The 19853-nt window shown below is 36.2% G+C and overlaps 2 protein-coding genes across 5 annotated transcripts in view; one reads left to right on the forward strand and one right to left on the reverse strand.

The window, feature by feature from the left end:
• The window catches only part of LOC309829726 (inositol 1,4,5-triphosphate receptor associated 2-like), a gene marked incomplete at both ends in the record, with an annotated part of 35984 nt that extends 30478 nt beyond the window's left edge, over window positions 1-5506 (forward strand). For all 3 annotated transcript variants that reach the window (XM_082665857.1, XM_082665856.1, XM_082665855.1), the window contains 5 exons: window positions 1540-1602; window positions 1720-1769; window positions 2066-2167; window positions 4277-4384; window positions 5263-5506. In XM_082665857.1, coding sequence (XP_082521983.1) covers window positions 1540-1602; window positions 1720-1769; window positions 2066-2167; window positions 4277-4384; window positions 5263-5506 — 567 coding nt within the window. The remainder of the gene's footprint in view (window positions 1-1539; window positions 1603-1719; window positions 1770-2065; window positions 2168-4276; window positions 4385-5262) is intronic.
• Window positions 5507-5999: 493 nt separating this feature from the next.
• Window positions 6000-19853, reverse strand: part of DNAI7 (dynein axonemal intermediate chain 7) — a gene marked incomplete at its 3' end in the record, with an annotated part of 57659 nt that continues 43805 nt past the window's right edge. The window contains exons 8-14 of one of the 2 annotated variants that reach the window (XM_082666095.1): window positions 19334-19409; window positions 16607-16767; window positions 13961-14117; window positions 10950-11164; window positions 9391-9558; window positions 7320-7433; window positions 6000-6278 (exon numbers count right to left, since the gene is read on the reverse strand). In XM_082666095.1, the coding sequence (XP_082522221.1) occupies window positions 6000-6278; window positions 7320-7433; window positions 9391-9558; window positions 10950-11164; window positions 13961-14117; window positions 16607-16767; window positions 19334-19409 (1170 nt within the window). The remainder of the gene's footprint in view (window positions 6279-7319; window positions 7434-9390; window positions 9559-10949; window positions 11165-13960; window positions 14118-16606; window positions 16768-19333; window positions 19410-19853) is intronic. The other variant, XM_082666096.1, reaches the window with a different exon arrangement.

Consider the following 19853-nt stretch of genomic DNA (forward strand, 5'->3'; position numbering starts at 1 on the left):
ATTTGTACATCAATTAAGTTTGCCTGGCAGCGAGAGGAAAGCCAGTATAACGATAGTTTCTCTCTCATGTGAAACTAAAGTTGGGAATAAGCAGTCCAACAGCTTCACAAAATCCCAGTCCCCGTCTCTCTTGCCGAGTCATTGACCTCAGCACTTTGCTTCCATCTCATAATCTAAGATAGCTTTGTCATTTCTGGGTACCAAGTCCTGGTCATTATGTTGAGTCCTGCTCCAAGAAAAAGGAAGAAGCGAGAACAGGTGTTCTCTCACCTCTGAAGACACTTCCTAGAAGTCCCAGATAACATTTCCCTTTTCATTCTTTGTTGGAAATAAGATGAAAACAGCTTTTATTCTGGAGGCTGTATGCCTAACTAAAAATTAGTGGGGTTTGTTACTAAGTAGAAGGGGAAAACGGGATATTGAAAGTCAACCAGCAGTTTCTGTCAGTTTGAAAATCAAGATTTCACTGAATTTTTGAGCAAGGGACTTTAAAATCATTCCATCCAAGTCTTTTTCACAGATGAGGAAATTAACTTTCACAGAAGTTAAGTGATTAGTTATGATCCTGTAGTGACAGAATCATGATTAGAACCCAGGATTTTGGACCACAATTTGATATTTTTGATGTTCAACTAACCTATAAAAATAAATTAGAAATGGTGGCTTAAGAAAAGTATTCACATAAAACTTCTTCAGTTTATTTCCTGAAGTTCTACTTATTTAAATGTGAAGAGCCACAAAATATAACATTCTCCTGTACAAATCTGAAGGCTGAGGTATAAACACATCCACTCATTATAATGTCATACTCATCCTTAAATGTATTAAATGGAAAAAATGAAACCATGAAAAAAAATCCCTAAAATAGGTGCATATTTATCTCCTCTTGAGTTGGGGAAAACCGTTCCAAGCATAAAAGAAATGATAGCAAAAGAGGGGAAGAGATGAGGGACTTCCCTGGCGGTCCAGTGTTTAAGATTCCACGCTTCCATTGCAGGCGGCACGGGTTCGATCCCTGGTCAGAGAACTAAGATCCTGCATGCCACATGATGTGGCCAAAAACCAAACCAAACCAAACCAAAGATAACAAAAAAAAAAAAAAAAAAAAAAAAAAAAAAAAGGAGAGAAAGAGATGAAAAGGTTTGGCTACATTAACAATAAAAAAATTCTGCCAAGAAATATCATTAACAAAATTAATATAGGCAAAAATCATAAACAGGTGGTTCTCAGAGCAGATACATACAGGGTTATTTGGCATAGGAAAACAGTGTTCAGTGTTACTGGAAACCTAAACAGAAAGCCTTATGTTCCTTACTTGATTGGCAAAAATTATCCATTGTTGGAGAAGGTAGAATATAAATTGGCAGAATAGTTCTGGAAGGCAATTTGGCCATAACAAAATCCTTGAAAATATGTCTCCTGTTTAACTCATCAGTGATCAAGTACATGGATGTGTACATTCAAGAATACCCATCAGTGTTTCATACAAGGATAAAACATTGAGAATTTTCTAAGTGTACATTTTCCCCCTTTGGGTAGCCATCTTCTCTTCGAAGAGTGACCATTGCCTCTTTGCCCAGAAATATTGGAAATGCAGGAATGGTAAGCAAATCCCTAAGTGTTCTTAGTCAAAAGCAAATTTATTTCCATATGACAGAAATATAAATTTACTACACTAAATTCATATTTTATTATTTCCTTAACATCTGAACTTTAAAGGTGGCTGGGATGGAAAATAATGACCGATTCAGTAGGAGGTCAAGCAGTTGGTAAGTGTAATTTTCTGGTTGCTCTTTGGGAACCTTACTGTTTTACAACTGGGCTAAAGTAAATGTTTGAAATAAGTGATATAGTAACATTTGATTTGCATGGAGTATATGCAGAATAATTATAAAAACTGGCATATGTTCATGAAATTATTTCTTATGAAATAAGCATTATATGAATATGCCAAGGAAAAAATAAGAATGTATCATTTTTGTATTGATTTAGGTAGTGGGAAATAAGTTGGTAATGGCTACAGAAGTATTTGATTTGACAAGTGGCTATAATCATTTTTATTTAGGCGTATTTTGGGGTCAAAGCAGAGTGAACACCGTCCCTCATTACATCGATTTATTAGCACCTATTCCTGGGCAGATGCTGAAGAAGAAAAATGTGAACTGAAGTAGGTGAAGCTTGACGTGTTTATTAACCTGATGTGCCGGGCATAAAGAGTGGGGATCAGTTTTATTCTGTGGAGATGAGGTCAATGCTGCATCATCAAAAAGATCATTCATTGTTTAAGACTTTTGTGAACTATAAAGTACTATATAAATGTTACTTGCTAATACATTCACTCTCATAGCACTCAGTACTTCAAGGTTTGAGGTCTTAAGTTAGAAAAGAACCTGGAATTTGCCAGATATGTGAAGAGAATTTTTTTCCTGTATAGGTTTCTTGTCATCAGGGGGAAAGGTCAACGAAGAGCCACAGAAATAAAATTTTCATCTACTTAGATGAATTATTTACAACATATAATGTAATATGTAATATATGCGCATTATATATACATGTCTTCCCTTTAAGTAAATGAAGACGAGGGGAAACATAAAACTCTACATTGCTATCTCTAGCAAGTTAAACAAATAAAATATACTCCTATAATGAAAGGTAGAGGGCAAGAGGGAGGGAGAAGAAGAAATGCTGCCCCTAAATCCTTGGGTGACATTGGACAAACTGCTTAGCATTATTTGGTCTCAGTTTCCTCGTCTGTAGAGATCTTAATGAAATGATTTTATGTTGATTTTATAACACGTTCATTGCGTGCCTGTTATGTGAGACACACTACGCTCAAGCTTAAGAGGTATAAAGATGAAAAAGACATAGTTCCTACCCTCAAAGCCTTTACTTTTTCCTTAAATAATCCTGGGAGTCTAATTGCATGTACTGAACTCTTTTTAGATTTAGAGTTAACATAATGGATATTTTCTAATCTGGGTTAAAAAAAAATCAAGAGTTTCCTTGAAAAGATTATAATCTATTTTTAAATTTTTGTCAGTATGGTATGATTTCTACTGCAAAGTTTTCGCAAACGAAGACTGAAACCTTGAAAATCCTACAAGAATTCTGGCTTTTGGGCTTTGTTGCCTTTAAAAACCAAACTAAAATCTATCACATGCATTCCCCGTAGGTGTTTGACTGAAAAACAAAAAACTTTGAGACACAATTCCCTTTGGCAGTTGTGAGGGGATTGTAAGTTTGGGATTTCAATATTCAAATCCAACTAGGGACTCATCAGTGAACATGAAACATGGAACATGAACATGAAACAAGTTTTGTTCAGGTAAAGGACCCCTCTTTAGATAATATGATTTTATCTAAATACAGTCAACCCATTTGCTACTTCCCAGCTCACTGACCACTAATAGTTTATTTTAGGTAGTTTTATACCAAACATATCTTCATAAACATGTTTAAAAGTATTAAGATTTTTTAGAGAAAGAAGAAATGACACTTTGACGTTATTCCACTTTAGCACTGCTCAAAAAACCTACAGAAAAAAGAGTAAAATCAATTGTTAATGAGAAAAATTTTATGATACGTTGAATGAAAAATACACGGAGAAATATAGCATCCACATTTGCTTTTTAAAGTGTAGTTACTAATACACACACAGACACACACACACGCACATGCTGAGAAGGAAAATCACAGTAACAACAGTGGTTAATTATGAGTGGTGAGAATTGACTAACTTACACATGTTCTTTGTAAATCTCCCCTTTTTATTTGTTCTTTGGCTAGCATCCCAATTTTCTACAACAAACATTTGCTATTTTTCTAAATACAGAAAGTTACTTTAAAAAATTAAATTCCTGGGCTTCCCTGGTGGCGCAGTGGTTGAGAGTCCGCCTGCCGATGCAGGGGACACGGGTTTGTGCCCCAGTCCGGGAAGATCCCACATGCCGCGGAGCGGCTGGGCCTGTGAGCCATGGCCGCTGAGCCTGCGCATCCGGAGCCTGTGCTCTGCAACAGGAGAGGCCACAACAGTGAGAGGCCCGCATAACGCAAAAAAAAAAAAAAAAAAGAAAGAAAAGAAAATTGAATTCCTATAAATGGTTAAAAATATAAAGTTGGTGATTTGACTTTTAGAATTACTATTTATCAAATCTTTCTAAAGCAAAATGAATATCTGCAAGCTTCCTTAGTAATACAGGAAAATTTAGCAGTATCTTATAAATGATCATAGCACATTATCCATAGTTTAATATTTAAAAACAATATTTATTTACAGAACTAAAGATGACTCAGAACCACCTGAAGAAGAAACAGTAGAAAGGACAAGAAAGCCAAGTCTTTCTGAAAAGAAAAGTAATCCATCAAAATGGGATGTCTTTTCAATGTAAGTTGTCTACTTGCTAAATGATACCATTTTGGTGGAATGGGGAAAGGTAAGGCAGGGTTAGCGGAATTAATCTTAATCAAATTACTTTACTAAAAGACCTTTCAAAATGTTAAACTTAAGATGAATAACAAACTCCATATGGTGTTTAACAATTATCCCTGAACCTATGAACTACAAGAGGCAGGTGAGTTCACAGTGTTAAAAACTTGGCCTTGGAACCAGATGGCCCAGGCTTGAATTAGCTCTCTGACTCTGTGTGACCTGGGCAAGTTCATCCATTTTTGAGCACTGATTTCTTCACCTGTAAAATAGAGATGATAATAGTACCTATGTCTTTGCTGTCATGAGTAAATGAATTAGCACATGTAAAACACATAGTTAACTATTTCAAAGACTTATATGATGCTGTAATCTTTTTTGGTGGGTGTTTCTAAAAGGAATTTTAGGGTTTCAGTACAGCAAAAGTCCAGGGTATGGTGAGAAATAAGTGACATGTTTATAAGTACATATATCTTGCTCTACCCAATGAATAACATTATTTCTTCTACCCCAGGAATATAAATTGCCTTACCTGATTGAAAAAATGAACTTAATACTCAAATGTACTTGTTAGGAGTTAAGTAATGCCTAAATCACATAATTTTCAGATTCTTACCTTAGCACATCATTTCTTTAATTCTAAAAATTATAAGGGGTGTGGGGAGCAGATTGTGGCCAAAGCCAAGAGGCTAGATCATACTATGTAGCTTATTATGAGGGGGTGTTGGTGGAATTATGCAGGGCAGACGCATGACTTGATTATTGTTGACAAAAGGAGTGTTTCTAATAACAGATTATTGTGATTACCACATGCTGACTTTGTGTTTTCCTTGTAGTTATAACACAATAGCTTCCTGGGCAACAAATCTCAAGACTTCCATCAGAGAGGCCAGTAAGGCACTCTGGCTTTCTGTCGCGTTCATTGTACTATTCGCGGCATTGATGAGCTTCTTCACAGGCCGATTTTTCCAGAAGTCTGTGGATGCTGCTCCCACACAGGACGGGGACTCCTGGATGTCTCTAGAACATATCTTGTGGCCATTTACCAGACTCCAACACAATGGGCCACCGCCAGTGTGACTGCAGCACATCCTAATGTGCTAATGCTAATCTTGATTTTTAAAGTTTCAGTATCTGAACTTTGTAAATTAGTAGCTTTTAGCTGGGAAATTATAGCATGGAACCAGAGGTTCTCAGAATGACTGTAAGATATTTTATATTCCCTCTTTTTGTGATTACCTTCCTAACTAAAATACAATGGGGAGGAAGCCCACCTATATGATTTTTTTTAATGAGCTTTTTGAGGAGGAGATATTATTGTTTGTTAAAATTTATTGAAATAAAGAACCATTCAAATTTTCATACAGTGAATGTTGGAAGTCTCAGTAGGTCACATATGCATAAGGAAAAAAACCCTAATTCTTAGAAAGTAAAATTTGAGTGTAAAATGCTGATTAGATCATTTTAACAGCCTATTTGGCATATATCCACTCATTACACTTTATTGTAGAAATACCGGATTTTTCTCCAAGTTGCTTCATTCTTCATACTGAATAAAATTTATCAGTGGGGATTAAGAATAGCTGAGTAATCTAGTTGAGAGTAGCATGTGGCATACAGAGTCAACAAACTGGCAGCTGGAACACCTAACTTTCTTCATTGCTTCTTTAGAAGCAAAATCCTTAACCATGTGATATAAAGTAGAATGAAACTCAGTTTCTTCTTTAAGGGCTTCAGAGAATGCATCACTGGATTCATTGATTTTGAGGCTTTGTGCCCTGTCACCATTAAACATTAAAAGGGTCCAATTAGGATTCTGAATGGGTTCTTCTTTAGGAAGGTGTTCCCTCACCTAAAGAAAAAGAAAGAAAAATATGTTAATAGTTCCTCTTTTATTGGGTATTTTGACAGTAGAGTATTTTATTTGAAGGGCTCAGTTGAGTTCCCTGAATTGCTAAGATAAAAAGAAACAGTCTTAATGTCCCATTTTTTTTAAAGCATGAAACTGTTTATATCTTGGTGTTTATGGAACTTATCAAAATGTATTAATTCCTTAAAAATATTTATTGAATGGCTTCAAGTGTCAGGTACTCTTCTAGGTGCTGGGGATAAAACAACAACAAAGAAAAAATAACTAAACGTATTAATAAGTAACAACTGCAACAATAAAAACCTTGTCTTCAAGGAGCTTATATTGTAATAGGAGAAACACACAATAAACAAGATAAATAAATATGGTGGCTCATTTATGCTAAAATATTCATCAGTCATCGTGTAGAATTTGATAAGATACATTCTTTATCAGGCAGTAGGAAATGTGCCAGAAAGTTAAACTGGAGGCCTAACCCTCTCAGAGGAGAAAGTCTGTGAATCATAGATGATATATTCACGTGAAAGGCTGACATTTGTTCTTCAGTTGATATAAAGAGAGATAAGGTCTCTAAGCCTGAAATCAAGAGCATTTGATACCATAATGGACAATGAAAGTATAACCTTTACATCGTTTGGTTTTATTTATTTATTTTTTTTGTGCGGTACTTGGGCGTCTCACTGTTGTGGCCTCTCCTGTTGCGGAGCACAGGCTCTGGACGCGCAGGCTCAGCGGCCATAGCTCACGGGCCCAGCCGCTCCGCGGCATGCGGGATCTTCCCGGACCGGGGCACGAACCTGCGTCCCCTGCATCGGCAGGCGGACTCTCAACCACTGCGCCACCAGGGAAGCCCTGGTTTTATATTTTTGACAAAATTAAAGAAAATGAAGTTGTAAAACTCCATTTTGAATGTTAATCTTTTTCACCTTTTTAAAAGGAGAAACCATGGTCTACATTCATTTAGCTTTTGAGTATCTTCTTTTGGAGCACAAAATAGTTTAATGGGGTTTTTGCATACTATACCTGAAATACAACTTTGTCAGAATTGCATACTGTATTCCACTTGCTCCAACCAAACGCAAAAGCAGAACTTAACAGGGCCATTTGTCGATAAGCTTTCACTTCTACCAAAGGAAGCTGTCAATATACAAACAAATAGAGTTGATCGTACAGCCTCTCTAGTCTCCCTTCCATCCTTGGCCCCCTACAGTCTGGTCTGGTCTCAACACAGATCCATTTAAATGTAAGTCAGCTGAAGTTAATCAGACAGAGAAGACAAATATCATATGATATCACTTATAAGTGGAATCTAAAAAAATGGTACAAATGAACTTACTTACCAAACAGAAATAGAATCACAGATGTAGAAAACAAAATTATGGTTAACAAGGGAGGAAAAGTGGGGGGGAGGGATAAACTGGGAGATTGGGATTGACATATACATACTACTATATATAAAATAGATAACTAATAAGGACCTACTGTACAGCACAGGGAACTCTACTCAATACTCTGTAATGGCCTATATGGAAAAAGAATCTAAAAAAGAGTGAATATATGTATATATGTATAACTGACTCACTTTGCCGTAGAGCAGAAACACAACATTGTAAATCAACTATAATCCAATAAAAAATTTTAAAAACTATTAAAAAATAAATTAAAATTCAAATATTAAAAAAATAAAATGTAAGATTACATGACTTCTTTCTCAAAACGGGGCAATGGCTTCCCTTTTCAGAGTAGAATCCAAAGTCCTAACAATGCTCCACAAGGGCCTCTGTGGTCTGACATCCCCCGTACACCCCATTATCTCTCTGACCTTATCCCCTGTTCTTCTCCCTTTGCTCTCTCGGCACCCCGGCCTCCTTGCTGTCCCTCCCATCCTCAAACACATCAGGCCACACCCTCTGGGCTCTTTCCCCAGGTCTTCTCTCCACCTGGAAGCTCATATCCTTCCAGAGATATCAACTTGGCTAAATTCCCCACCTTGAAGCGTTGCTCAAATCTTGTCTCCTTATTGAACCCCTCTCCCCCTACACCCTATTTGGTATTGTAACTTTCCTTTTCCATACCACTTGGCACCTTTTGACATATAAGATAATTTTGTTTATTATGTTTGTTGTTTATTTTTGCCTCCCTCAACTAGAATGTAAGCTCCACAAGGGCAGGGACCTGTGTTTTATTCACTGTTTCCTAAGCATCTAAAACAATGTCTAGAATATAGGTGTTCAGAAAAAAAAAAGTCTTGAGTATAATATTCTGAAAAGATGACTAGTATATGACATTCAGCATTTGTAGAGTAACTGGCAATTTGAGTTACTAAAACTAAGGTTGGTTTTTTTTCCCTACGCATATATGTATGCACTCTTATTGACAGGATTATTTTCAAGTGTTGTGTCTACCTATATTGCCATTTTCTGGTATATTATAAACTTGTTCTTGAGTATAGAACTCTTCTGCCCAAAACACCTTTCATGATTAGAAGCCACTGTCTCCATTCATGCATCATAAATATTTGCTAAACATCTATTGTATTCTAGGAATAGGCTTGGTGCTAGAAGAATCAAAGCTGATTAAGAAACGGCCACCCCCCTCAAGGAGCTCGCAGTTTAACATGGAAGGATCTCATTTAACTAAACTTATGCGTCATATGAAGCTGTACGTAGACAGGGAGGCTCTGTCGAGAAATAGAAGGAAGTGGGTTTGGTGGTCCTTGTATGTCTAATTTTGCCTGACTTATCATATTTGGGAAACTGCTGAGTCATTTACTCTTTTAAGAACTCTTACATGTATCCAGTCTGGAAGGAGAAAGAAAGCATAGCAAATGCGAAGTTGCTCAGACTCTACCTTTGCACTAAACTGACCAGCTGTGGTTACGCTCCATGTGTCATTATGAAGATCATACAATAGATTATTAAATTTGAGAGAACCCTGGATTTCTGGTCATGCTATTTATTCCTTCCTTTCTAACTATAATCTTATATAAGTGAATATAGAAAACCACTGGTGTACCTTAAGATTTATATAAAATTTAATACTTGCTAACATTCTAAATGTCCAGCACATTAAATTTGGAAAGATTCATTCTTACCTTATAGTTTATAACAACATAAAAGTGAGAGTGTCCAGTAGGGAAGATATTCAGTCCAGCTTCTTTCAAAGCAATAATGAAAGAAACAGGAGTCATCCACTTTTCTTCCAAAATAGAGGAATGCTTTTGGTTATTTAGTTTGATGGACGCTAACATGCAGAGGTTTTCCTAGTTTCAATAAGAAAAAAGAAGCGCTTATACAAGTTAAAGAAACTATTACCTCATTATCATTTTAGGTCCAGCTGTTTTAGGTTCTTTACACTATTAAAACAAAATCCTATATTAAAAAGAATGCAGGACAGAAATGTTTTAGGCCTGACCCAAAAGCTCCACTGCAAAGTCTCCACGTTACCTTAAGCAGTTTATCAACTCTTCTTGGGCTCATCTGAGCAATCCAGGGACTGAACTGAAGGATCTCTCAGGTCTCCTACTTTATAAATTATGATCTAAGAATACTACATGTGTTCATATTGATATATAATAGCTATTTGACAGCAATCATGTTGCAACTTTTAAGGATCATAATTTTTTATACATATATAATAAAATTTTAACATAATAATGCAAAATTATTATCCAGTTTTAAAGTCTGCAAAGTGGCGGGACTTCCCTGGTGGCCCAGTGGTTAAGACTTCATGCTCCCAGTGAAGGGGTCCCGGGTTCAATCCCTGGTCAGGGAACTAAGATCCCACATGCTGCAACTACTGAGCCCTCATGCTCTAGAGCCCACGTGCTGCAACTAGAGAGCCTGTGCACCAAACTACTGAAACTGCCTCAATGAAGACCCAGCATGGCCACAGTAAATAAATAAATAAATTTATTTATTTTAAAAAATGTCTGCAAAGTGGCAATTTGAAGGTGTACAGAGTTCACATCTCTCATCTGACTTTAAAAGCCAAATTTGATGATATTCTAGCCTTCCTGCCACAGTCATAAGGAATTTCAGGTTATCTCTTTTTTTTTCTCTCTCTCTCTTTTTAAAACAACTTTCATGAGGTGTATCTTACATATCATAAAATTCACCCAAGTGCACAGTCCAGTGATTTTTTTGGGTAACTTTACTGAGTGGTGCAACTCTCACCATAAATCAGTTTTACAGCATTTTCATTCCTCCAATAAAATCCCTTATGTCCATTTACAGTTAATCCTCATTCCCACCCTCAGCCTCAGGCAACCACTAAATCTACTTTTTGTGTAATTTCTGAGTGACGAGCAATGGAGGCACTCAAAAGGGATTTCAAATGGCTAGGTGATAAGATCAGGAAGCCTCTTTAGAGTGGATCAAAAACTCTGAAAGTCATACTGCAACCAGGCTTATATCTTCACCAATTGTTCTATTCCTAGTAACTTTAGGGTACAAATTTGTACTTTACTTACTACATGCTATTTCCTATCTATTTAATTTATATTTCATTTAGAAATTACAGTTCAAGGTATATTGTAAATAGATTTATGAAAGACACATTTCAATATGTAAATCAGCAGTGATTGATTGCTTTGACACACAGTCATCAAACAGATTTAGCTCTTTGACATGACTTGCTATAACAGCAGTTTACCTTAATTTGTATTTGAATCTCAGTAAATACTGTAGTCACAGTCAGAAGTACTTTATTCACATCAAGTGGTCTTAGCTCCCATGACTGGTATGGCATATTAACATGAGCATCTTGAATCAAGGTAACAGGGCCAAAAGTGTCCAGGCTGAATGTTATAAGTCTGTCTTCCGATTTGTAAGATACATTGCTGATGCCATCAGTTTTCCAGTGTTTACCTTTATAATTAGGAAGAATGTGACATTAGTTCCATTTTTTCCTCTGCAAAAATAAGAATGAAACCACTCCCATAACTGCAATATGTATAAATTGATTTTTCACATTTAGAATAGAATCTCCACAAAAAGCCAGCTTTGCTGGGAGTTTCTTCCTGTCTACAGGATCAAGTCCAAACTCCTCAGCACAGCTGTGAGACCTTTAGAATGAAGCTCTGATTCTGATTTCCGGCTTCCTCCTTTGCCACTTCTCAGACCTGTTTCCAGCCACACCTTTTCTTCTTCTGCAACAACATCATATACCTCTGAGCCTCTGCACATGCCGTTCTTTCTCCCTAGAGGACTCTTCCTTTATCTCTTAGAGAAACTCTCTTCATCTTTCTTTTTAAACAACTTTAAAATTCACCTGTCTTGAGTATGCGATTATTTTTAGTAAATTTATCGAGCTGTACGACCATCATCACCACCCAGTTTTATTCCATTTTAGAACATTATTATCCTCCAAATAAGATCTCTTATGTCCGTTTATAGTTAATTCCCATCCCCATCACCAGCCCCAAGCAACTACTAATATACTTCCTGTCTCTAAAGATTTGCCTTTTCTGGACTTTTCATTAAATACAATCATATAATAGGTGGTATTCTGTGTCTCTTACAACTCAATAATAAAACACAACCCAACTTAAAAATGGGCAAAAGATTTGCATAAACATTTCATCAAAGAAGATATACAAAAGTATAGTAAATACATTAAAAAAGATGCTCAACATTACCGGTCATTGGGGAAATACAAATTAAAACCACAAACTACCATTTCACACCCACTAGAGTGGCTATAATCAAAAAAACAGATAATAACAAATGTTGGCAAGGATGTGGAGAAATGGGAAACCTCGTATCTTGCTGGTACAGCTACTCTGAAAAACAATTTGGCAAGTTTCTTAAATAGGTAAGCATCAATTTACCATTCAACCCAGCAATTCCACTTCTAGGGATATACCCAAGAGGAATGAAGACATATGTCCACATGAGACTTACAAGTGAAAGTTCTCTTAGTCTCTTAAGGACCTGTTCAATATTCCACCCTAGGAGAAGCCTTCCGTAACTCTCCAGATGGGACCCAGCCACTGTTCTGCTCCTTAGCTCTTCTATTATATAGCACCTTACTACATTGTATTATGATTATTTTCCCTCTCTGCCTCTCCTACAACTTTGAAAACTCCTGGAAGAAGGAACTATGTCTCATTTATCTCTATCTTTCTTATTGTTTAGCATATTTATGGAACAAATGAATGAATCATTATCTTTCTAGAACACCCTCTTCATTCCCACTTGGCTTTCTCCTCTTCTCACATGGAGGGTTTCACTGACTATTTTTGAGTCTCAAATTCAATATAATAAATACGATTATATTGGAAAACTAAGTTCTTTATAATTCCTCTTTTTGTTTTTACATTAACAAAATTATTTTAATTTTTAAACGTAAAAATTAAGTATTGCCTATAAATAAATTCTTCAACTTTCTAGTATTCCCTGGCAAAAAAAGTTTCCCCATGGTTTAAAAATTACTGGAGTTGTAGATTACTGTCGTATAATTACTGTAGTTAGAGTCAATTTTTACATATTGTATTTCCCTGAATCATGTGGGATAATTTACCTTGTCTAATACTAATTGAGTATGAATAAATTTTAATGTGATAAATACTTAGGAACATTACCATTAAAGGAAAGGAAAAGTGAAACCTCTAAAAGCAACATAAAAGGAAAAAATTACCTAATGTTCATTTTGATATACTTTATGGTTTAATGTATTGATAAAAATATACTGTTTTTAATATATAAATTATTTCTAGAATAAATAATGTCTTGTGGCTATGTCTATACAAGCAAAAATATGGAGTAGTGTAGCAACCATGAAAAAGTTTAAAGTACAAAATATTCTCTAAATTCTCTGCCCCCATTAACTAAATAAAGTAATAGCTCTGTGCTTTAGTGATCTTCTCTGTTCTAAACCTATCATCTAGTATGTAAACCCTTTCACAAATAAATAGATGGATGTAGAATAATTCACCTACACTAAAAACAAAGCTATTCGGCTTTCATCTAAGAGCCCAAAATGTGCATACATTAATTCACAAGACCGAGGCCTTTCAAAGTTTAGCCTGCCAACCCCAAATAAGGTATCTGCTAATGACTGGTGAATTATTAGCTTGTATTTCTGTTAGTACTTCTGATTTCACTGATATTTATTTAACATTTTGAATAAACAATAACTTCCCATGATTCGTCAGAAGTTATAAAGAGGCATACAGTGGCTAGTTTTCCTCTTTCTCAGGTTTCCCATTTGCCCACTCCACATCCTCAGTACCTGGCTGTAATAAGCTTTGCAACTTATAAATCATTAGCATTAAAATAATCAAATTTTAATCACTCCAGTGTGAATTATTTGGCCATCTCAAGAGAGAGTAGGCTTTTCATTTGTTTGTTTTTGATTTGCTATGCTATCTTGATATTTTGTTCATTTCCTTCTTTTTTTAAACGTAATTGTATAAACATAAAGACATTTGTCAGAGAATATGGCAGATATAAACACTTCAGCAACTAATAGTTATAAAAAACTCCAATCCCTATTCTTTTCCATCAAGAGCAAACAAAACAAAGACCCTAGAATTGGCAGAGAAATATGTAAGATTAGAAACTCAGTTTACACGCTGCATTTCCTAATTTGATATAAGAATTTATATTATTGTATCTCTTTTCATTACATAATTATCAAAGCTGGTTAAGACATTGCCGTACCTTCAGCATCCCACCTTGCAACCATGGGATTCTCAAAAAAGATTACGTTCTCATGAACCTCAAGCATGACCTCTATGGGTGGGAAAGTGTTTTCTGTTTCAAAGTCTTCTGCCGTTTCTGGAGGATATGTATATTTCTGTAATCCTTCTTTGAGTATCTTTTAAAAATGACCAAAATAATACCAAGTTAGAAGCTGACTGGTAACAGTTAAAGATGTAAATATTGCTGAATAAGCTATACAGTTATTTTAAATAAGCACTGCAGTTTGGTCACATTTAACTATAGATTGACTAACAAAATGTCACAATAAAATTAAAGATAATGATTTGAGGAAAAAAAAATCACGACATTTGAATGTAATTCAGAACCCTCCTATGGGCCAGGTTCTATGCTGGCTGGGACTTAACTATTCATTTTATCCCTCCAAGTAACTGTACAAGGCATATATTTAACAGAGAGGATAACTGGCACTTACAGAAATCAATTAATGTGCCAAAGATTACAAAATGACTTCAAGAAGTGCCCGAAGTCAAAAATAGATCTACAGGGCTTTCCTGGTGGCGCAGTGGTTGAGACTCCGCCTGCCGATGCAGGGGACACGGGTTCGTGCCCCGGTCCGGGAAGATCCCACATGCCGCGGAGCGGCTGGGCCCGTGAGCCATGGCTGCTGAGCCTGCGCGTCCGGAGCCTGTGCTCCGCAACGGGAGAGGCCACAACAATGAGAGGCCCGCGTACCGCAAAAAAAAAAAAAAAAAAGAAGTTACAAAATAGAGGAAAAAATTGGATGGGGAAAATTTCTAGGGCACGTGTGAGATTATTAAAAAGGGACTTGGAAAAAAGGAGGAAGGCCTCTTTGTTGCAGGAGAGAAAAACAGGTGTGAAGGAGGATACTTTGGGCTCAAACTGGGAGCCTGGAGTGGTGGTATCAGGATATCCTGCCAAAATTCAAGAACAACAATTCTTTGGATGAATCCTTGAAATTCCCAGTTCAGGGTGGGACCTTCCTATGGATAAAGAGTTTTGAAGGCCTACCTCCACCAAAGGGTGTCTTTCTTGGCCTCCTCCCTGTCCTTCAATTATCCCTGAGGTAGGGAAAGTTGATTCAAGTAGATTCTTCAAAGAGGCTACAGACCAGATTATCTCCCCACGTTCACCCTAATAACTGCATTCTCATTTGTGGGGAGAAGGGGAAAGGAACAGCAATATCATCCCTAAGAGGGTAAAAATGAGCTTGGGGGGTCATGAAACAATTGTACTCTTTTAGGTATAAAATACAGATACACATATAGCATATAAGCAGATACACAGTATATCTGTGGTATTAATATTTTGGGCTGGGGGGCAGTTGGGAAAAAAATGTCTACAAAGACTCCTTAGAGGGGCGATAATGGAAAAAAAATAAAAATTGAGAAATACGTCCCTAATTCAAGAATGCATGAAGATCCTTAATGGATAGGATTGTGGGTGAGAAGTGCCTGACCATCTATGGACATGATGCGTTAGAGCAGAGAGATGGGGATGGGAGGGGGTTGGGAGGGAGCAGGGAGAAAGAAAAGAAGGGCAGGAGAGAAAGAAAAGAAGGAGGAAGGGGCCATGACAACATAACTGGGTGTATCTGGGATGTAGGCCACCAAAAGTTAAACCAAGCCAGTGCTAGTGCAAGTGTTACTGCTTATTGAAACAGAAGTGAGAAACTCCTTGAAAAATGATGAACAACTGCTACCATCAGTATCCTTACTACTCCTGTGGGCTATCTGTACATCAGCAGCATTGGCATTGCCTGGATCAGTGCTTCTCAAACTTTAATGTGCATGTGAATCACCTTAGGGTCCTGTTAAAATGCAGATGAAGTAGATCTGAGGTGAAACACCAAATTACGCATTTCTAACAAGTTCCCAGGTGATGCTGATGCTTCAGGTTCACAGACCACACTTTGTATATCAAAGATCCGGACCAGTGGTTCTCAAAGTTTGGGATGTGTTTTGCTAAAACACAGACTGCTGGGTCTCACCTCCAGAGTTTTTGATTCAGTAGGACTGAGGTGGGGCCCATGAATTTGCATTTCTAGCAAATTCCCAGATGATGCCAAGTGATTCTGCTGCTTCTGGTCAAGGGACCACATGCTGGGAACCACTGATTTAGACCAGAGTCCACCAACTGTGGTCCCCGAGAAATCCAGCCCACCACCAGTTTTTGTAAATAAAGTTTAACTGGGACACAGCGATGCCCGTTCATTTACATATGACTGTTTTAATGTTACAGTGGCAGAGTTGAGGAGTTGTGACAGAGCTGGTATGGCCCACAAAGCTGAAAATATTTACCACCTGGTCCTTTACAGAAAAAGCTTGCCAGCCTCTGAAATAGACTGTCATTATTAAGGCCAAATTGGCACAATATAATCATAGTGCTATAGGTTTACAATTAAGTTAACATGTATGAATTCTAGTTTTAAAATCCATATTATTTCAGATTCCTTTCCTTTAGTATCTGATTCAAATGTATACATTCCAGACAGTTTAAAATTACATTGTTTCCTTTGTGCTTGCTTAATAGGGTTAAATTCATTAGATGTTTAGATCGTTTGAGATGAAGTAAAAGCAGGAGAAATTATTTTATTCATAAATTTTGATTCAAGAATTAACCTACTTCCACAATCATCCAGCCCTTCCTCGGTTTACACTGTGGAGGAAGCTCCAAAATGTCCAAGTGGTGCACTCCACCCAGAGCTGTGAATTGGCATAAATCAACCTCATTTTCTTCAAAGAAATATGGCTTTTCAGAGGCATTCTCTAACAGCAACAACTGCGCTGAAATTCATCAGATTAGTTCAGTTTCTAAACAGATCATAACATTTCTGTATTTTCTTAGCGGGAAAATGAAAATGTTCTAATACTGGTAAATGAAGTTTTTATTTAGCTGCTAAACATTTTCAAAATGTGGTTGATTCAAAACTATTCACAAAGCTAAGCTTGAAAGTGGGAATAGGCATGCGTAATGTTAGAGTGCAGGGGAGGGCCCCATTTATATTTTATATACTAACGTTTTAGGAATTTGTATACAATAAGGATGTGTTACTATTAACATAAAAACTTTAAAAATATGGTTTATTGTATGGGAGGAAAAATAATTTTCCCGCTACCCTTCTGAGTTCTTGGCCGAGACTCCTGTAATAAAAGACAGATTAACAAGAGAAAAATGAGCAGGAGTTTATTAACATGTACACCTCATGTATACATGGGAGATACCCTGAGAAAAATTAGTAACTCAAAGAGGTGGTTTAGAACTCTGGCTTATATAGCATCTTCTACAAAGAATAATAAATTTGTGGAGAAATAACAGAACAAAGGAAAGCAGTTTTAGGCTTCCAAGGGCAGAGATAAAGCCTGTTATGTAAATTCCTCTGGCACCCTCTCCAGGCTGATAGGGTCTAAACTTGTCTCTGGCAATTAACCTTTAACCTTTGTCCCTCCTAGTAGAGAGGGGAGGAAAAACACTTTTGAAAGTTTATGCCCTGCTTTTAGGCAAATAGGAGGAGGGTAAGGACCTTTTCTTGCATCTTTTTAATTGTTTTCAGCTCAAAATAATTCTTATGCCAAAGTGACAGATTTTGGGGTGGCATATCCTGCTAACCTTCATTATAAAAGATCAAAAGTGGTTTAACACAAAATTTAATAACTGACAAATTAATTTTTTTAAATTGGACATTATGGAGCTAAAAATCTGAAAGAAGTAAAATGTTAAAAAAATAAATTTTGGCCCATATATGAAATGAAAGCTAATTTTTTTTTTCAACAAAAATAGGCCCAGCTTATAGAAAAACAGGGATGGAGGTTTGAAAGTGAAGAAACTGGACTGGATAATCTTTGTGTTCAGACATTTTACAGGGAAATTCTATGATCTCATAAATCTCAGTGCACAATCAGGGGATATCTGATGTCACATACCATCATTCCCACCTTTCACCAAAATTCTTTCAATAGAGTGTAATAGATAAGAAGAGGAAATCAGACCCTTACAGGTTCCATCCTTGACTAGCTGTGTGACCTTATACAAGATATGCTAATTAACATCTCTAGTCTCAGTTCCTTCCTCAACAAATGCATATAATAGTAGTATCTATCTTCTACAGTTTGGGGGAGCTGTGATTTAATACAAGAAAGGAGTTTAGAACTGGTGCCAAGCCCATAGTAAAAATTCAGGAACTGTTAGTCTTATTATTTATCATTACAATTTTCCTCTCCCATTAAAGGAAGCACACTGAGATGGCACTGAAAATAAGTGGAAATATCCAGAGAAAATTCCAGTTAAGCAATTGCCCCCTTTTCCTTGTATACATTCAATAAAATGTATACCTTAAGTAATTTTCAAATGTTTCTAGTTAATAGTCCATTTACCTGAAAAGAAAGTCAGAAAGAATACTGTGTCCCAATTTAGACTATTTATGATATATATTATTTAGGGATCACCATGTAGAAACCTTGGTATTCTTGACACAGTTTCATGAATGGAATATATTATCATATTTCTAACAGGAAAATTATCTCATAAGGATTACAGAAAAATTATAAAGATATAAACCTAGTTGACTGCTGACACAAAAGTGTATTGGAAAAAGTGAAGTAGACAAGAAGCCTGTTATAAAAAAATATGCTAAGAAATATATAAAAAGTATATTCCTTAGAAGTTACTGGGAAAGAAGCATAATGATAAAGTTAGTGGAAAACACGTATATAAATCTCAAACCAAAAGATTTTCAAATTAGACATCACTATCATTTTGACATATTAAAACTATATCCAGTTTCTACTTGCCAGGATAAGACTGAATACAGAAGTGTTGAAAAATTTCTGATCATGTACGTGTGCTTGAGAATGTTCAATGCAACACTGCTTGCAATAATAAAAAAAATTAGAAATAACCTTATTGTCTACTAATAAGGATTTAAATAATGTCCCATTATTGGATGACATTATACAGATACTTTAAAAAGTAAGGTTACCAATGTGCTCTGACTTAGAATCTTGTTGAATATTATTCATTTAAGCAGAATATATATTGTGTTCTATGTATGTATGTACAATGACAAATATTGTTAGGTGAAAAAAAGTAATTTTCAACAAAAACATCTGTATGATATGATCCTATGGTTTTATTTAAAACCAAAAGAGAGAGAAACAGAGACAGAGAGAGAGATTGCACAAATTTTAAAAAGTTGTTAACATTGGTTATATCAGAAGAGGGATGAGAAAGAATTTTCACTTTATACTTCTGCAACATTCTAGTTTTTTTTTTTTTACAATGTCCCTGCATTTCTTTTGTAAGCAGAAAAATCCCAATAAAATTAAATTCTAAAAATGTAATTTAGAGGAATACCTGCTGAAACTGTTTCACTTAATAATTTCATCTCCAGTTCATATTTTGTGGCTTCAGATTCTTCCTGGACAGAACTCTACAGAGAACACAAGGACAGATGCGTGTGATCGTCAGTGTCTGCTGCAGCCCAGATTCACTCTCTTCCTGTTCCAGTTCCCACTAGATTTCTGCTACCTTAATTCCAGGGCCTCAGATGGACACTTGCTCTGGCCTAAAACTGGATTCAAAAACAATATTTAAAAAATTAATTTAAATGAGAGCCCATCTCCACAGAACCTCACAAGGGCAGGAGCTAGCCTGCTCAGATTCTTTGCTGAAAACCCCTAAGTGTAAAATAGAGAGACTAGGAAGCAATGCAAGCTATAAAAATTTTGTATTTGCATTTTGGTTTTAGCCAAGTTTTAGATTTTGCTTGATTTTGGCAATAAACTCTCTGATAGACTAATTCCAAAGCCTGCTTTTGGGTAAGCCTCTGAGGGGAATTAAAGATGCTATGTACCAAGTAATGTAGAAGATATCA

Source organism: Grampus griseus (assembly GCF_964374135.1).
Source record: "Grampus griseus genome assembly, chromosome: 11".
Lineage (NCBI taxonomy): Eukaryota > Metazoa > Chordata > Mammalia > Artiodactyla > Delphinidae > Grampus > Grampus griseus.